Source organism: Ascidia mentula, chromosome 9 (genome assembly GCF_947561715.1).
Source record: "Ascidia mentula chromosome 9, kaAscMent1.1, whole genome shotgun sequence".
Lineage (NCBI taxonomy): Eukaryota > Metazoa > Chordata > Ascidiacea > Phlebobranchia > Ascidiidae > Ascidia > Ascidia mentula.
Window position 1 is genome coordinate 10,110,652 of NC_138574.1, and position 18,384 is coordinate 10,129,035.

The 18,384-nt window shown below is 38.1% G+C and overlaps 2 protein-coding genes across 2 annotated transcripts; one reads left to right on the forward strand and one right to left on the reverse strand.

Moving 5' to 3' along the window:
• Window positions 1–762: 762 nt before the first annotated feature.
• On the reverse strand, window positions 763–1,979 carry LOC145914566 (uncharacterized). Its single transcript, XM_083002388.1, has 5 exons — window positions 1,725–1,979; window positions 1,455–1,599; window positions 1,289–1,398; window positions 1,182–1,235; window positions 763–810 (listed from the first exon to the last, which is right to left on the reverse strand). The coding sequence occupies exons 1-5, from the start codon at window positions 1,977–1,979 to the stop codon at window positions 763–765; spliced, it is 612 nt and encodes a 203-aa protein (XP_082858514.1).
• Window positions 1,980–3,217: 1,238 nt separating this feature from the next.
• LOC145914402 (oxysterol-binding protein-related protein 6-like) lies at window positions 3,218–17,870 on the forward strand. The gene is made up of 23 exons (XM_083002235.1): window positions 3,218–3,335; window positions 3,744–3,848; window positions 4,071–4,124; window positions 4,531–4,644; window positions 4,788–4,910; window positions 5,238–5,319; window positions 5,673–5,935; window positions 6,283–6,396; window positions 6,956–7,109; window positions 8,845–8,945; window positions 9,922–10,029; window positions 10,880–11,008; window positions 11,805–11,874; window positions 12,812–12,993; window positions 13,728–13,852; window positions 14,325–14,387; window positions 14,843–14,931; window positions 14,998–15,076; window positions 15,382–15,517; window positions 15,693–15,837; window positions 16,025–16,151; window positions 16,370–16,492; window positions 16,572–17,870. Exons 1-23 carry the CDS (start codon window positions 3,261–3,263, stop codon window positions 16,678–16,680), a joined length of 2,670 nt encoding a protein of 889 aa, XP_082858361.1. The 5' UTR covers window positions 3,218–3,260; the 3' UTR covers window positions 16,681–17,870.
• The last annotated feature ends 514 nt before the right edge of the window (window positions 17,871–18,384 follow it).

Genomic DNA, 18,384 nt, shown 5'->3' on the forward strand with positions numbered 1-18,384 from the left:
CTATAGCTTATCTGTTGTAAGGAAGTTTCGTAATTATGAATATCTTTTGCGGGACATTCGAAAATCTAAACTGACATAGAGAAATGGGATGTGCACAACAGATGTGTGGCGCAAAATACTTTCGTTTAATGTAGCCGAATAACCCTTAATCTGAGCAAGCATTAAATCATTTAATGTCACGCTTGTTAAAACTTATATAGACCCAAGCTTACAATACTTAGCAGTTTAAGTACGATGTCGACGAAGGCTATTGTCCCGCACACCTCATCACCAACTGCCAAAGTCACGCGAGAAAACTCCAGACGAGTTTAGCTTCAGGGAAAGATAAACACGTGGAATTTAGCCGGTTTGCCGTGTAGCCGAAAGGTGATTTTACGGATTTATTGCAACTATTTCTACGACATTGCATGATGTACTGTGTATGTATACCGTGATTCGAATTAAAAGCATAAATAGTAAGGTCAATATATTTTTTTATTTTTTTTAATTCACAAACAGTGCAAGGCTTTCAAACAAACAAATTTAGTCCGGAAATCAAAACGAATAAGAAAAGTATTTTTCCTACTGCCACAACAAAACGTACAACGGTAGGAGTGTTGTTACGACAATTACAATTAGAAAACAAATGACTTTGGTCTCAAAAATCATCTGTTTCATAATGAAATTATTTTGAGCTGCATCTTTCAGCAGAGAACATTTCTTGTTTTTGTGCGGAAATGGACTATTCGGTATTTCAACACCAAGAAACTTGCACACAGGCTCCTAGCCTTCTTGCACGTGAAACATAAGAAGTTTTTCTGGTGGAGCATTCTGCATTGAGAAAAAATGCAGTATAGATAATAAACTTTGTAAAATTTCTCCATAGATATGTGTTTCTATGTAAGTTCAACATAGCGACATATGTTTACTTTTGCGTCAAGTAACTTAACTTCTTCGTTTCTGTTTTCACCTGTGGTAGTTGCAAAAACTGGTGATGCCTTGTTAGGCAAAATATAGTTTTTCTGAATTAAACATCAACTAACTGAGCTGTTTGCATGATCGTTGCGTTAAACTTACATAGAAATATAGGCTACATATGCTAGCGCACCTCGGTGCAAACTGATCCAAATTGGTCAACTATTCTGCAACATATTTCTCCATAGATAATAAAATTTGCATTTTGGAAAAAGCGGAAATCGTACCTTCAACGTTTTGTTGTTACAATTGCTTTTTATTTCGTAGGTTTCGTATTTGGCCTGTTACCGAGGCATTTACAAATAAACACAACATGCTTAAAACTATACCATACTTGCACGATATCTGCGAAATGCTGATGTCGATATTTGATGCACAGAATTGTTTCGTTGATAGGCATCCTACACCAGCTGGATAACTGCCATATGCCTGATATTGCACAGTCTGCATACATGTTAAAAGTTACAAATATTTTAGTGTAAACAGCATGTTTTGCTTACTGCGCAGAACAACCGACTTTCCAATTTTGCGACCTGTGGGTGTTATTGCTTTCGCAATGGCAAACATCCAGTTACTGTTTATGTCATGTAACTGGCGTTCGTAACTCTTGATCCATTCGCTTTCTTCCCGTATAGTTAAAATTATCTGCAAATGTAAGTTACAACTTAAATACGACCATATAATGTCCCTTTTATTTCAAAAATAGCCATAGCATGCTTTATTACTTTCAGCAAAAAATACTCTGTCAGAGGGTGGCTACAAAAACTTACTTTGGCGTCGGGAAAAGCTTGATGAATTTCTTTCCAAAAATAAAACGCTGGCAAATCGTCAACTGCATCGACGTTTTCGTACATCTTCCGAAACAGTTCTGTGCCCCCACCTTTGCTGAGTATTTGCATCCACTCTTCGCCATGCCAATACTCATGGTCTAGGTAACTGTAGACCGTATTGTATCCAAGCTCTTGAAGTGCTGCATTTGTTGACTTGGTACCAGTTTTGGGAAAACCCGCAATTATAACCTTCATTTTACCACAGTATATAAAACTTAAAGCTTTGTGCGGAAGTTTTGCTAAAAACGTTTTCTTCTTTCTTTCCAACTAGGTGATTTCTATATTTTAGAGAACAAGTATGAAAAAAAGTCTAATTGAGTCTAAAACTTTGAACTATAAACAGTAAAAATATCAAACAAAACGAAAATTTTTGTGACAACAGGAAGAAAACATGCTTGTTTCCTTACTTATTTCCTCTTTCCTCGCACAGCCTTCTGGAATCCTGCTGGACGGCATATATTTTTATTAAGACTCTTTAATAAAAACGCTTTCCTCTTACTTTAGTCACTATAATTGATATATACCCACATTCTTATACCCGCATGATACCTGTCTTTCTATTCAATAAAGTAAGTCTGCTCATGGCGTCAAATTAGTTGGTTATAACAGTGAAAACAACACGAAGCAAAAGGCGAAACTTTCGGTCTAACTTATTATTCATCAAGTGAGCTATACGTAAACACGAACCACCTGCACCAAAATTTCAGGCAGGTTAGCTACTGGTTGGTCTCCGTTTACGATTGACTCGTTGCAGCTCTTGTGTAGTTTTTATGTATCAGCATTAGATAAACGAGGCTCTTGAATGAGATTGTAGGTGAGAGCTGGACTTTCCGTTGGGATTCCTTTAGCCTCAAAGCAAATGGTAATATTCATGGCCTCCCTTGTTTGGTATTTATGGGCCCTGGTCCACCACACCAGGTTTAACCCTTTTTGTGCAACCTTGCTCAAGCGTAGTTCTTTTTCTAGCTTCTGACTAAAATTATTAAAAAATTGAAAAATTTGTGACGTCGGTGTATTTGATACGATTTTTGTGGACGTTGTCGGCAAAAATAAATGAAACTGAGTCGCAATTGTGGAGTTGGTTCGGTTTGCAATTTAGTGTGGTGGTGTTGTGATTGTGGATGGGGTTTGTTACAATATCCCTTTCAGAACGCCTTTGTGTTGTTGGGTATCGGTTTCACTTATTTCACTGGTTTTGTATTTAAGCACAGTCACTTATTTAGCTTATAGGTAGTGCGGTAGGATATTGCAGCGTCATTCGTATATACTATCTACGATTTGCGTATCTGATCTCCTATAGGCTAATTTGTATAGAAAGTATAGGCTATTGTTCAAATTTCATGTTGAAAAGGATATGCTATACCAGCATTCCTTTGAGTGATTATCTGTTCTGTTTTATGCTTCGCTACAATACTTATCCGATTATGTTTTTAAAGGTTTAGGTGGAATTTGTACTAAACTGGGTGCAGACCTACAATGTCCACAATTAAACATGTGGTGGATGTAGGAAACAGTGTTGGAATGGCCGCAGCACCAACGTTGGATTCTGAGGTAAACAGAATATTTATGCAAGATAAAAACTGAAATTTACCGATAATCAGCGTAATAAATATAAACTGATGCATTAACATACATTGCGATTGTCCACACACTTAACTCTGGCCAAAAAAAACCCATCCACTCAAATACCAAACTTACCAATCTGGGGAACAGGTATATAATTTAAATTGTGCCCTTGTTAACAATTTTGAGGCACAAGCTATTAGATTTGTTAAAAGTTGTGCATTAAACTGATGATACATAGCTTTGATAAGGTTTTGAAGTTACACATTTGTCTAAAATCAAATGTAAATGAAATTTGGAACATCAAATAAAACATGAAGTGATATGTTAAATCTAAAAACAGATGCTGGATTACACTTTCATAAAAACGTAATGTATTGTCATTTTGTATTTTAGCAATGGAACTCTTCACCCGTTCAAGGAAGTAGCAAAAATGCTCCTGAAAAATATGAAGGATACCTAATGAAAAAAAAGAAATGGCCAATGAAAGGATGGCACAAGGTTTGAGTGTAACTAAGCTAAACACCCAAAGTTTTGATAGTTTTCATAAATCTTTTGTTTTATGTCTTAAATGACGTGAGTATAAACTGTATTTGTGTATTCTAAATTATGGGAACTTTTCACAGAAAAAGCATTTCATTTAGTGTTGGCTAATTTTAATATAATGTGTCACCTGACATAGCTGTGACTAAGTTATTTATAACCCCATGTGACTTTTTTCAGCGCTATTTTTTACTGGAGGCTGGTTTTTTGAAGTATGCAAAAACACCACAAGGGGTAAGTTCTATATTTGGGTTGTTTACTTTTCAAGGATGATCTCACTGACATTCTCATTATTGTACGTAGTACTGGCAGACTGTCACATGACAAATATTTGCTGGGTAAATTCAGCAGTCATGTGGTTTGAAGTATTTTCTCATTTTTGTCATATAACTAGCTTTAGATCATGTGAGATATCATTATCTCATGTGATATGACCTTGACTCATTTTTGAAGACAGAAAATGTGATCACATGTTAGTGAAATATATTAATCGTCCAAATTTGATTAAATTCCTTGGCAACAACAAACTGTTTCATCAGTTATTCAAATTTTGTGAGAGAATTAAATTTAGTCCCCTGAATCTACCCAATACACATTGGCCAAAGGCAAACAAAATAAACATGCTCCTTTTTTGTGCTAGATTGCCAAAAACAAACTTCATGGAATGATGGATGTAGGTTTAAGTGTCATGTCAACAAAAAAGAACAGCAAAACGATAGACCTTGACGCAGAGGACACCATATTTCATATTAAGGTAAAAATGCTACCTCTGTACTAAAGGCATAATCGCACCTGAAGTTGTTTTTTGAACTAAACCAAGCATTTATTGCACTAAATGTTATTAAAGGACACTTACTACCCATACTTTGGTAGTGCTTACTTCATTTAATATTGTAGATTAAAAACACTCCAGTTTACCAAAGTTGGGTATCATACCTCAGAATACATAGAGAATACCGGCAAAATGAATTAAAAAAGGATGCAACACTTACCAACTCAAACACCTGTGAGACATTCAGGGTAAGTATTCTTGCTTAAATGATGACATGCCAATTTTGTGTCTAACCCACAGGCGTGGCCCATTTGGGTCATTAAATTTGGCCTGTCTTGGGTTGATATAAATTGGTATCATTTAGAAAAATTATTTATAACTGCTGTTTAATGTAAATTTAATTTAAAGTTCTTAAAACGTTATTACCTGCATGTGGGGCAGTTTTATAAGCTGTAGTGTAATACAGTCTATGTCCACTTTAATGCATCGACACACCTGTCAATTATTTCGAAATGTTTTTTCACCTCTGGTCTAACCAATGCCCCATTTGAGTAAACGAGTTTTTTTTTTCAAAGTCATCTTCAGCTATGGGTGAGGAAAGTGATGGACCAGCAAGCATTTCAAAAGACTTTGATGTGTTCGAATCATGCACACATGGTAGGTTGTAATGTCAATTTTTGTTATTATAGCTCCATAGAGTGTTAGGATATGATGATGGACACCATATGTTGTATGTCCATTTATTTAGATCTGCTAATCAGAATATTATTTTAAGCTGATTTTGTTGTACTTTCTTAATGGTGACATGCCTGCAGTACAGATTCCTTATAAGTATTATGTTTACTGTTATTTAAACATACTAATACACATAACTGCATTGCAAGCCTTATAAGAGATTTTTTGTAGCAAAACAGATTTTACTTTAACAAACGACTTTTGTAATGTGTTACTTGTCTTAAAGTGCAAATAGAATCTTTGGGGCATGATAACAAAACCTCTGTCAATTTCAGACCTGCAGCAAATCGAAAAGGAGTTATTTCAGTTGAGTGGATTACTTAGAGATCTTCAACTTGACTCCGCCACTCACTTAATGTCCCTCACAAGTATCCCACCCTCACCCAGTTTGAGTAAGAAGGAAAAGAAACAATCAAAAAAGGCAGCTAAGAAAAACCTCAAAGCGACGAGCAGTTTCTCGTCTGCTAGCTCCAATGCTATTGCTACTGTAGGCACATCACAAAACAGCTTGGACACATTGTCACCTGATGGATTTAAGGTATATATATATATGTATATATGGTGCTTGTTCTGTGCCTATACCTACAAAAGAAGGACTAATTCCTTTTGTTGCCAGGTTTTAATTTAATTGCTGCAACCAGAAGGGACGCATGACTGATTTTTCTTTTCAAGACACGGAAACGAAAATAATTTGTGGAAATTATATCTAAAACATATATATATATATATATATATATAGTGGAACCATAGGACATTAGTGTTGTGCCCAGGTTGATATCTAGCCAATATCTGTGGTGCATTTATGTAGAGCATTGTGTTTTTGGTCATGTATATTTGGACAATGTGTATAGGTGCGGACAGCATGTCACTATCATTATGTTACAGGTCCCAGAATCACTGGACAACATACACAGTCTAAGCCACAGTAATCCTGACTTGAGTGACACATCATTCAGCTCAAGATCAACCTGTCCTGAAGATGATTGGCAGGATTTGAAGGTGGGTTGTTTGTATGTGCTGCTGTTAGTAATCCTATTGTTGTATGATTGCCAATACTGTTATTGGGGGGATCTCTTCAGATCTAAATTTCCTTGTATGACATTTTCTTACTCATTTTCAATTATTAAACCTCCATGGGGAACAAACAGCATTCAAACCTCCTTAAGAACACATTCCAACTTGAACAAACCGCAATGTACAGATTTTACTTAATAGAAAAATATCTACTATTATGGGTTGAGCCCTGGTATGTTTGCAAATTAAAGGGGGTGCTGGAGAATAAATGTTTTTTTTTGGGTGGGGGGCCCAGAGAAAAATGGGCAGCTTGGGTGGCCACAGGTTGAACAAATGTTACAATTTCTGCTTATGTGTAAAATAAAGTTGAAGAAACTGGTGTTGTTGCTTTATCCATCACATTGATATTGTACTTTGTATCATAATTTTTTTTTCGATTGAGGTGATGTTATTAAATTACTAAGGTGTTCAGGGGGTTGTAAGGGGGAAAAAACGTTTGAGAAACACTGCAATAACCCAACGTACATGTACATTGAAAATGAAGGTATCAAAGTCGCAGCATTGCACACCCACCCATCCTCGTCCGCCGAGAGCATCAACCTTCTCCGTTTCGTCGACGGCCGTAAACAACAGTGTGAATGTTCGTGTTTGCGAACTCACGAGCAAACACGACAAGTTTCTCGCTACTGCAAGAAGAGGTAAGTTCAACCTGCAAGTTCAACGCCTGGATATCCGCCAAGGTCGTGTATGTGATAACAAACCCAATGAACTTGAAATCACGGCTTGACAGTCTGCTCATTAAAACTTACAGCAAATGTACCGTGTAGTAACTAGTAAGTATAGGGTTGTTATATTTAAACTATAGAAAATTTCAGTGGTCGCGTACATAGAATTAAGAATTAAACTCAAAATGACGAGGCGACAATGCTGATATTACCTGGCATATCAATCGAACAATACTGTGGTCGTCATGTATAGAAATCAAATAATGACTGACTAATCGCTATGTGTTTGCACCAAAGTCGATTAAAAGTATGTTATGTTTTATCTTTCTTCCTGTGTTACATATTTTACACTGTACATTTCCGAGGTGGAAATGTTAACAACTTGTTTTGGAAACAAAATACAGACTATACGACGTATAAACCCAAGTTTCAAAATACAGCTGTATTTTAGTTAAAAGAAACCTTCTAATTTATACCCCATCGAATGTGGTTTATATCTTGGTTGTAAGTAAACTGTTTCCAATCGCGTCCTTAAATCACATACATACTAAGGTTACGGCGCTTAGGCGCAATTACCTTTGTCTCTTTGAGTTTATTGTAAATGGCCTTGGGCGTATTCCTACGTTGAACTATCTCTCTGTCATAAGAATTCCATCATAAGAATTCAGAACCGGTTGTAATTCAACAGTTCACAGTTTTTGTCACAATTTCCTCCTCGAGGAAGTTTTGAGGTTTTCGAACAATCAGTTTGTCTAATTTTTATTAGATTCGGCGGCATGTTTGTGTAGATGATAGTATATGAATGTATTAGGTCCTCGCAATATCTTCACGCTATTCAACTTTTAAAACATGGTTTTGTCTTCATCAGCAAATAACGTCGTAGAACCAAATTTGCACTTTATGTACTGTCGTGTAAATCGGTTTGAAATTTTGGGTTTAACAGCCCAGTGGAACTTACGTAGAACCAAATTTGCATCGGATCGAAATCTTCGCATCAATGTAGAAACAAGTCGTTTATTGACTTTTGTTCGTGACACTCATCGGCCAAATTTACGCTTGTAAAAAACTTTCGGTCGAAATAGCGTTAATCCCCGCCTGGCGTGTTTACAATACAAGGCAACAGCAGTGCACGTATTTTGTTCATGATATCAGTAGTGCCGATTGGTATTACCATGTTGCGCCGTTGTAAATCTAGAATTTCATTAGTTGATGTGCCGATTGTGCCAAGTTGCTCCAAGACGCCATTTCTTTATTGATTTCCCGGAGTTTTTCCCATTACCATACAAATGTAATTGCGCCATGTTCGTGGTAAGCTGTAGTCTTTTCGAAATTCACGACAAAAGACATTTATTGAAACATAACGGCCATAATTAATCATTCGGCCGCGCACAGTGGCTCTTATGCTTTTATATGATTTGGGTGACACCCGTGCCTACAACACTGTTGAATACCAAACACATGTTTGGCTATAGTGCGCTACACGGGGTGTGTCTCTGTTGCCAGACACCTAGTTGTGGCACCGAACGGATTGGTGTGGACTGAAAAGTACCACAAAGTAGGGAATTCCGGGCCTTACAAGTTTACCAGCTAATTCAGCGCTACAGTCACCAGCTGCTCTTATGAGACTTTGCAGGTCGCAACAGTGTATATTATTGTCCACAAACGTATTGGCAATGTGGTTTTTACTAATATTTTCTTTGTTGTACAGTTCACAAATCCCTGTCCACAGTCCAAGAGAATCTTGTTAGTAAAGATGAAACCCAAAGGAACCAATCGGCTGTGGCGAGTCTCAAAAACACTGTACAACAGGTAGCATAAGGGTTACAATACACCTAAAATTAATATTTGATAGTCGTACTGTGTGCTTAGGCCGTTTGAATAGAATTGAATACACCTTAACGCTTGTTTGCCAATGAAAAATCTCAAATCATAGGCAACCGTGTATTATCCGATTTTGTGAGTGAGTTTCTTTTGGTGCTCATAAGACTAACCGTGACCACGACAAATCACCTTCTTGTTACCATTCAAGCGTTTTTAAACTGCTTTATACCGACCCTGCGACTAGACCGTCTCGCACAAGGGAATTATCATCACCCATGCCTTATCCTCTGAAACCGCACGTTGAATAATTAAACACGCATCCGATTCTGCAGGGTTGTTGCGACGTTATTACTGTATAGTAGGGTGTCACCTTTGCACCTTGCTAACGTCGTAAGAGTATTGCAGCACAATTTAAAATATAAACGTGCACAAGCGAGCTGAAGTAGAGCCCAGTTTCGAAAAGCCGACAACATTTAGTTGTGAGTGGACAGTAAGGTCGTACTTATGCAGGTAAAAACGACCGGCCCTTGTGATTCCCAGACGGAGATTTGTTGTCGTAACCAATTTACGGAACTCGTGGCCTCATAAATATTTCATTTTCAACCCGCAACAAGGATTCACTGCCTTTTCGTCCAACAAGTTGTGACTGGCCGCGCTGTTCTGTAATGCTTTAAGCCAGGCAATAATCAATACTAATCGCTTTCCCATAAGAGCAATGGAACGCTAATGACATGGCACGGTCAATAGAACAGGCCGCTGTTGTTTATTGACTTACGCCGGTCGTTAAACTTCTTTGCTAATGCTTGCTAAGTTTGCAGCCACCGTTTGTAGTGATCGCTGGCATTTTCTACGTAGAATGAGCCAGAACGTTCAACTTACCCAATGTTTTGAACCATGTTTGACCAGCCTTAGCACTGCTGGGGAAATGTTAATAGTTACGTGTTTTTATATTTACCGTGTATAGCTGACGAGTGAAAATCAAGAGCTGCGGTCTAGACTTCATCGCATTCACCAGGATTCGAGTCTACCTGAGCATCAGAACACGCACAACAACTCGAAGAGAAAGTTTGGGGTGAGTAACATTTTCTCCACATTTCTGCCCCGAAATCACAAAACTAGAGCATTGGCTCAGAGTTTGCGAATCAATGAAACAATCGACGAACCCAACGTTAAATCTACATAAAGCAAGGACAGTTGCACAGATTTATCCAATGATTTCTAAATTTAAAACCCAACCAATAGTCGTCTTGGAATATGTGCCTTTATTAAACATGAATCTTGCCTGAGATTCCTGGCGTTACAACATTTCTTTTACTTGAACGTTTGTAAATGTACATGCATCGATTAATAGGAGTTGCTCTTCTGGCTTCTGGAAGTTTCGAAAGTATTGAAACCAACATTTCGTCCACCAACCGGCGAGACTTCCTCAGGGTTCAACTCTTTCGAAACTGCCAGAAGAGCAATTCCTATTAAAAAATATGCTTGGCAGCAAACGCAGCACTGTACATGGATCCTATTATTTAATTACACTGTTGACAGAGTAACTGTACTATGACGTCTCATAATACTGTTGGTATCTTCTAACTTTCCTACTGAGAATTACCTTCACATGGGAGCCTGACTTGACAACCTTTATGGTTTTATCGGTGCCATATTATGTATCACGTGTATTCTTATGTGCGTAGTAACTTTGCGTGCAAAATAAAAGTGATTTGATTTAATTTCTAAAAATGTGGAAAGTTGCTGTATTTTGTCCTAAACATATTAAACATTTCATGTTCACCGAATTCCCTTTACCCAGACCCTACTTGATGGTGTACATTAAGACAATCCTTTTGACAAAAACTCTCAAGGCGTTGGTAATCGCACGTGCGTCCTGTTGTCAACAGCTTTTACTCGGATTAATTCAGTCTGTTGTGCAGATCACCAAACCTATGCTGAGCCACTTATCTTCGGAAAGTCAGCTCTCAATCACCGAAACTGCTTCTGAGATGTTTTACGACGCGGAAGAATACCTTCTTACTGACGAGGATAGCACCACAGATACAGACGTATGTGTTTTACTCATTTCAATAAAACCGAATTACGTATTGAAGCCTTGAGATATGCAGGTATTTAAGCTTTAATGGGTTATATTCTCGTGTTGATTGTTCGTTGGTTTGGGATTCAGTTCTATTTTAATGCGAGGTCATTCGTTTAGCCTATAAATGAAGCAAGGATTATTATGTCATCGCCAGAGTCGTTGCAAGCTTTTTGTGGAGCTAGTTCCACCAAAGCTTCAATGTTAAGTTAGACAAACTGTTATCTCCCCAAATGCTTAATCTAAGAATTTGAAAGAATATTCAGCTTTTCGTAAATAATTCATATCGTGGTCACTTGGAAACGATTTTGCCTACAAAACCCAGTTGCCTGTAGCTGGATTCATTGCCGGGCAATAATCGATTCGAGTTAATAGCCTAATTTTCGTAAAACCCGAGGTCAAATCGACCCCGGAAGGGCGCAGATTTTCAATCGATTTTTTGATTTATTGTTTTTCGGTCGCATGGCTACGTTTTAAGTAGGGGTCACGTTGGTAGATTATTTTTAATTTTGAAATACAATGATAATTGTATATGTAACAGTACAGCTATGGTGACGGTTTATTTTCAGTTGTTTCTTCAAAAAGTTTTTTTGGTATCTTTATAGTTTGAAATCTTCGATAAAAATACCACGACTCACAAGAATGCGCGAAACCAGCGTAAAATTGCCACGTTTTGTCGTTTTTTTACCTTCATAAAGTGATTTTCATTTAAAAGTATATGCTGAGCTTAAAACAATACAATAACCTTGTTGCGTTTTTATTGTTAGGGTTCTGAAGTGGGGGATGATGATGCGTCAAGTGACATGTCCGAAAGCGAATCAACATCAGCTCAAAGTCGTAAGTAAACTCAACTCGATACGAGTTAAAAAGAACTGTTTTTCTGAAACAAAAGTTGCGTGGACTTTATTGCGCTATAGGTGGATAGCTCTTTTAAATTTACAATGCCTGGCGACAACAGTAGCTATAACTTAATACGGGCTTCAACATCTATTTCAGTCCGTTACTGTTCTTTAAAATCTGCGATTCTTTGAAAGCTTTCGTCTACTGATATTTTTTTTGAACACTACCTACTAATCAGAAGTATATGTGTTTTTAAAAGTCTCCTATATACAGATGTATCTTCACGCCTATATGATTTATATTTTGTTTAAAGCATAACAGAAAAAAAATGCGTTGTTTGTTGACACTAAAACCATGAAGACTTATTCACGTGTATGGGACGTGTGGTTAACCACATCTAATTAGACCGCAGAGCCTTTGCTATAATCACAACCGGTCAGTATTATGTTGTATTACACCCGTAGTACTGCGTATGTGAGGCACAATTGGGTCGGTGCTTCCTGTGTTTTTCATTGTAGCTTAACTTATTTATGGGGTAATGTTGGGTTCTGATTGACGTTTACAAAAAGTCTAATTAGAGCAAGAACGCGTCATTTTTTTCTAAAAACGTAAAATGTGTCATCGTTTGTAAATGTCACCATTTGTTTTAAACAGCGTTTGCCTGTATTTAAAATGAATGGTAACTACAGTTGTTCAAACTATATACTCACCATGTGACGCTTATTTTGTTGCTTTAAGAAGTCAACAGCTGCGTTGAGGCAAGCATTTTTGCTTGAATAATTGTGAAAAAGGTAATATTTATTGAGAATATAAGCGTTAACGTAGCAATTACTGCAAGAAAAATACGTACATTTTACCTCCCAACCGATCAAAAATCGCATTTCCCCTTCATAAATCACTCAGCACGTCACTAACATCCTTTGTGACGTCACAGTGCCGTACGAGGTCGAGGAAATATCACCGGAATCGTTGGACAGCTCGCGACGCTCTCGTCTGCCTTGTCCGCGGCCAGACACCGACGTTAGTCTATGGAATATCCTAAAGAAAAACATCGGAAAAGATCTGAGTAAAGTCGCCATGCCCGTTACTTTGAACGAACCGCTTAACGCACTGCAGGTGATTTCTATGGAAAACTCAGTTTCCGTGTATTATTTTTCTTGATTTTAATCTTCTGTTCGGCCCGGCTCTGAAATGCGTTGTTGGGAAACATGTGGATGTTACGGGTTAAAGCATTAAGTGCTGTTATTCGGTCACTAAATACCGGGTAGAACGATGAACAGCTAATGCGCAATAAAGAAACAATGCAGAAAATATTTTCAATCAAAATTTGAGGTTGAATAACTGCATGCCAAACTGATGAAGGCATGAGTTCTTGCCGAAACGTTTTACGTACATGAAACATGACAAGGTTAACAACAGTATGGGCCAGTCTATTTATTCTCAGAATTACATGCCAAAGTTTAATCAATTCCCCGAACAGATTTGTACAGTAGGCATCGATTAAAATCACTTGTTTGCGCTCAAAGAATATTTAATGTAATTATTTCACGTCGTAACATTGCGTATGTAGCAAAATTTTTTTGCGTAAAAAACTCCCCTGTTGATTCTTTTGTTGTGGAACGCAATTTCACTTACCCTTCGTTATTGTGCTGAAAACTTTCTTTACTATGCAATGCAACATTAAATATCAATAAGTTAACATAAAACACTATAAGTTTTTGCCGAAACGTTTTAACTGAATAAAACATGTCAATGTTTTCAGCACTATGGGTAAGTCTGTTTATTCTCAGAATTATATGTAAACCCGTTATTAGTGTTCCTATAACATAAAAGTGTTGCTAATTTCTCAGCTCCTCTGTGAGGAATTGGAATATTGTGACTTGTTGGAGAAGGCGAACGACTGTGACGACCCTCACGATAGGATGATGTATGTTGCCGCATTCGCCGTATCCAGCTACAGTTCCACCTACTACAGGTATTCTCCTTTATTCACACAATCACAATTACCCCCGGGGTCACGTGAGACCGCGATAACGTGACCTCCGACATGTGATGAGGTGATTTACGGCCATTACGGGTGTAGATTGATTGTATTTTTAGTCAGAACGCTTATGATGTAATCAGAAATTTATTTTTATTGACCGCTTAAAGGTATAACCTCGAGCCTTAATTTTTTTCTGGCGTCACCGGCGCCCTTTGTCACGTCGACTGAATACGCAGAATGGCTGTAACATAACATAAGGCATTGTTGTTTGGGAATGCACGAGACATCGCCAAACCAAACAGGTGCTTTTAACTGGCCGCGTCCGACCTCTGGCAATCTCTCGTGTGAAAAACCCGCCGTCCTATAGCGTTACCACTTAGACTTGGCACGGTTATGTGTTGCTCCGTGAGAACTTGGCCTTGGCTGTTGTTATTTTTCCATGTTTTTGTGTTCGTCCATTTAGAGCTGGACAGAAGCCCTTCAATCCGATACTGGGTGAGACGTACGAATGTATACGGGAGGACAGGTGGGTTATTCATCACTTTTTTGTTCCTTTTAAAAAAAAACTTCATTCGTGTTGTATTCCTGCATGTTTGGTCTGTGAAGATAGCCCGTACCTATGTTGTATCCTCGAATCCGTGAATAAACACAGTATTTTATAAAAAATTTGTAATGGAATCTCTAAAATGTATCCACTGTCTTGCTTTTAACGAAAAACATGCAGACTTCCAGTTGTCGCTAAATTTATTGCATTGGGAAGGACGAAATATATAATATACCCTTGCTAAAATGAATACAGTTGCCGTTGTGTGGACTTTCAAGTTCTTGTTGAATGTTCATACTTAAAAAATGTTACCAAAGTCGCACTGATTGCTATGTAATTGTACCAAAAGCCGTGCTGCTTCCTGTAAGACCCTTTTTGTAGACAGTCCTCCATATGTATACATAACTCTATGAATAACAAGGTTCTGTGCATTTCAGGGGCTTCCGTTTCATAGCTGAACAAGTGAGCCACCACCCTCCTATTTCCGTGTGCCATGCACATGGCGATTGCTTCCAGTTCTGGCAAGGTGACAAGCTCTGTCCAACTCATTTTTTAAGGGTTTTGAGATTTTAACTTTGTCCTATTTTCGCAGACTCCAGGTTCAAGAACAAGTTTTGGGGCAAGTCGATGGAAATATTCCCGATTGGATCTGTTCATGTCAAATTGGAAAGGTACTTCAAACAATTTTGTTGCACAAAAAAGTTTGATGGGGTTCTTCTTCTCCTGTGTTTGGGAGGAAAAAATCTTTAATTTTTGAAAAAGGGATCAATTTTAGTGAAAATTTTGAAAAAATATTTTTGAAATTTTTGAGGAAAATTTCTTTTTATATATATATTTGAATTTTTTGTCATATTTAGTTCGTATATTACTTCACTCGCTATGCATAAAAAAGTTACCCGATGAACATATCGCGTGATAAAAAAAATTCGGAAACTCCTCAATAGTAAAAACTTATCGTAATTCTTGGCCTATCTAGATTCAACGAGGAATACTCGTGGAAGAAAGTTACATCATGCGTGCACAACATCATGAGTGGAACTCGCTGGATCGAGCATTACGGTGACATGGTGATCACGTGCCGCGACGTCGTTTGCAAAATATCCTTCAGCAAGGTACCAGCAACAGTGTTTCCAATAGTATATTTTGCAAATTTATGCCGAAATCCAAAATTACTCAAAGAGTACTTGACGATCAGAGTCAGTGTTATCTATGCTCTCATTAATGCCGAATGTTTTGTTTTTATCTTTGCGTAAGTTGTTGTATTTGACGAATTTTTTCGACACACAGAGCGGATACTGGAATAACAGGAGCGGTGAAGTCACCGGGTCGGTATTTAACAAGGATGGTGAGGTTGAACAACGTTTGCATGGGAAATGGTACGAAGGACTTTATTCCGGCGTTGGCAACAGATCAAAATGCATCTGGAGACCGGGTAAAATTTATACGTTGAAGCAAAAAACCTGATAAATATTAAATATCTGCATGTGCAAATAGTCATAAATAGTATTTTCCTCGGACAATTTTGAACTTTAAACATTAATGATTTTTACCTATAAACTAAATATATTCATATTTGTGCAATTTGTCGTCCTTGGTAATAAACCTTTTCTTGCAAACAGGGGCCATGCCACCCGACTACGACCGTTATTACGGTTTCACTCGGTTCGCTGTTGAATTAAATGAGTTGGAGGCAAATGAATCCCACCTTTTACCACGAACTGACACAAGATTCCGGCCAGATCAGAGGTAAACCTTTAACTCGCAGACTTCGTTTCTTACTGCTGTGCGACCTTACATGTAGTTTTTGACTAAAAACGACAATTTAAAACCCTAAGAAACCACAGACTTTTGTACAAATATATATATATATCCTTGAAAATACGGTTTTGGATCAGTTGGAAAGCTGCATCCACTTGTAAACATTCGACTATAGATTTGTTTACAATGTTTCTTTGGCATCTTAGGAACTTGGAAGACGGGGACATCCCCTCAGCTGAGAGAGAGAAGCACAGAGTCGAACAATTGCAGCGCGACCAGAAAAAACAAAGGGATGCCAAAAATGAGGAATACGAGCCTCTTTTCTTCAGGTACAATCGTTGTAGGCCTCCATGCCTAACATATATTGACTTTACGCAACTTAACAATCGATACATTTTCGTTGCTAAGGAAAACCGTGGCCGACAATCAAGAAACTTGGGAATTCGCTGGCGATTACTGGAAATTGCGTAACAATCCCGGATTCCAAAACTACGATAGACTTCCGATTTTATGGTGACGTCACAAAAGTTTGTGAACCCTTACACACGCACATCCAATCACACCTGATCCCTATGCAAGATTTCGTGCTGTGTGCATACCGCTAGTACCCGGCGCACAATTGGTGACCCCGACATATATCATTTTGTTTGCTTGTTATTCACTTTGTAGCAATGCTCCCCGTGGGAGCCTGTTCTCGTCGGCAATAATTTTTGGGTTTTCTGCGTAACTTCCCTGCCCAACATTGAAAGTAGCATTTTCATTTAAATTAGTGTTGAACACGGTATTGGGCGCTTGTTGTTGAAACCGCAATACGTTGGGTTGGGCTATTCTCACGGTCTAAACTTTAAAGCCATCAGGTATCGGTTGAGTCTGTACGTTAACGTGGCTATGACGCCGTTTAAATCCGACCCAATCATACACCCGCTGTGCAACCACATCCACCGCATTTTTCCTTGAGCTCCACGTTTTAGCTTCGAAAACGGGACATAATGACAACTAACTGCAAATAAGTAGCATACGTTATTTGAACTTAGTATATACGTACATGCTTTGTTTCACGTACTGGCCCATGCTTTGGTATGAACTAATTCCAGACCATCATTACACACAATGGGCCATTTGGTGCTGCAGTCAGACGTAGCATGCTGGGTTAGGGGATATGACGTAGTATGTATTGGTGCATGAAAAACTTGAAAAAATGCTGGAATTTCCAGATATTCTTACAGTCTTTGTTATGGAAAAATCTTTGAAGCAGCGCTGATGCAAGAACGTGTATGAATTAAACACCGAAGTAATCAGTCAAACTCTCATCCAGTTAAAAACCTAACAAGTGCCAAGTGCTGAAGATCACATTCCACACACAAATCAAACCAGAATAATCCAAAAACGTACAACAAAACGCAAGATTACACCCGCCATGGCTTGTGCTCAATATCTTTTATCTTGTATGGTGAATATGGTTGAAATTCCACGTAAGCACGAGGTAACTTTAAAGCGACTTGGTTAAAATGTTCCCTCTCGGAGACGAAACCAAGAACCACTGCCGACCTAGATGGTATTTAATTGGAGCATTTTCGCCAGCCACCGGACTTTTCCGTGAGTTGAAAGACATTGTGTGCAAGCACTTGATCAGTGTAACTGCTTTATACTCATTGTGTTCATTGCACTTTTTGGTTCGCGCAGTTCCCATATATTTTACCACGGGAATAAAGGAGGTTTTCAAAAAGACTTTCAGCCTGTTGTGCGAAAAATGCTTCAGAAGGCACATCTGAATTATTTTGTGAAGCAAGCTTGTTTCAGGGAACTTCATAAGACAATCAATTTTACAGTCAACACGGATGCATAAATTTGAGCCTCTTGGGCAGTTCTAGTATGATTTTGAATCTTTAATATTCGCTGATTATTTGGTGCTTTTGAAAGTTCAGTTAAAAAGGCAGCAAACTTCGGGAAGATTTTGCAGACAAATAAATTTTTAAACCGCACACTAATTTGTGATTTTATGGCCCTTCGTTCGCCTGTAAATTCAGGGCACGTTTCTGGACAATGCTTAGTTGTCCCCCGTCGGGGCATGTAATACCTTGGTTGCGTATTAGTTCAAAACCAGCCAGGATTTTGAGGAAGATATGAATTAGTGAAGCCACTTACATGCTATTCTAAATCAGAACCACCTCTTCTCCGCGCAAACAATGGCATCAAAATTTGTTGAAAGATAATTGCTTTA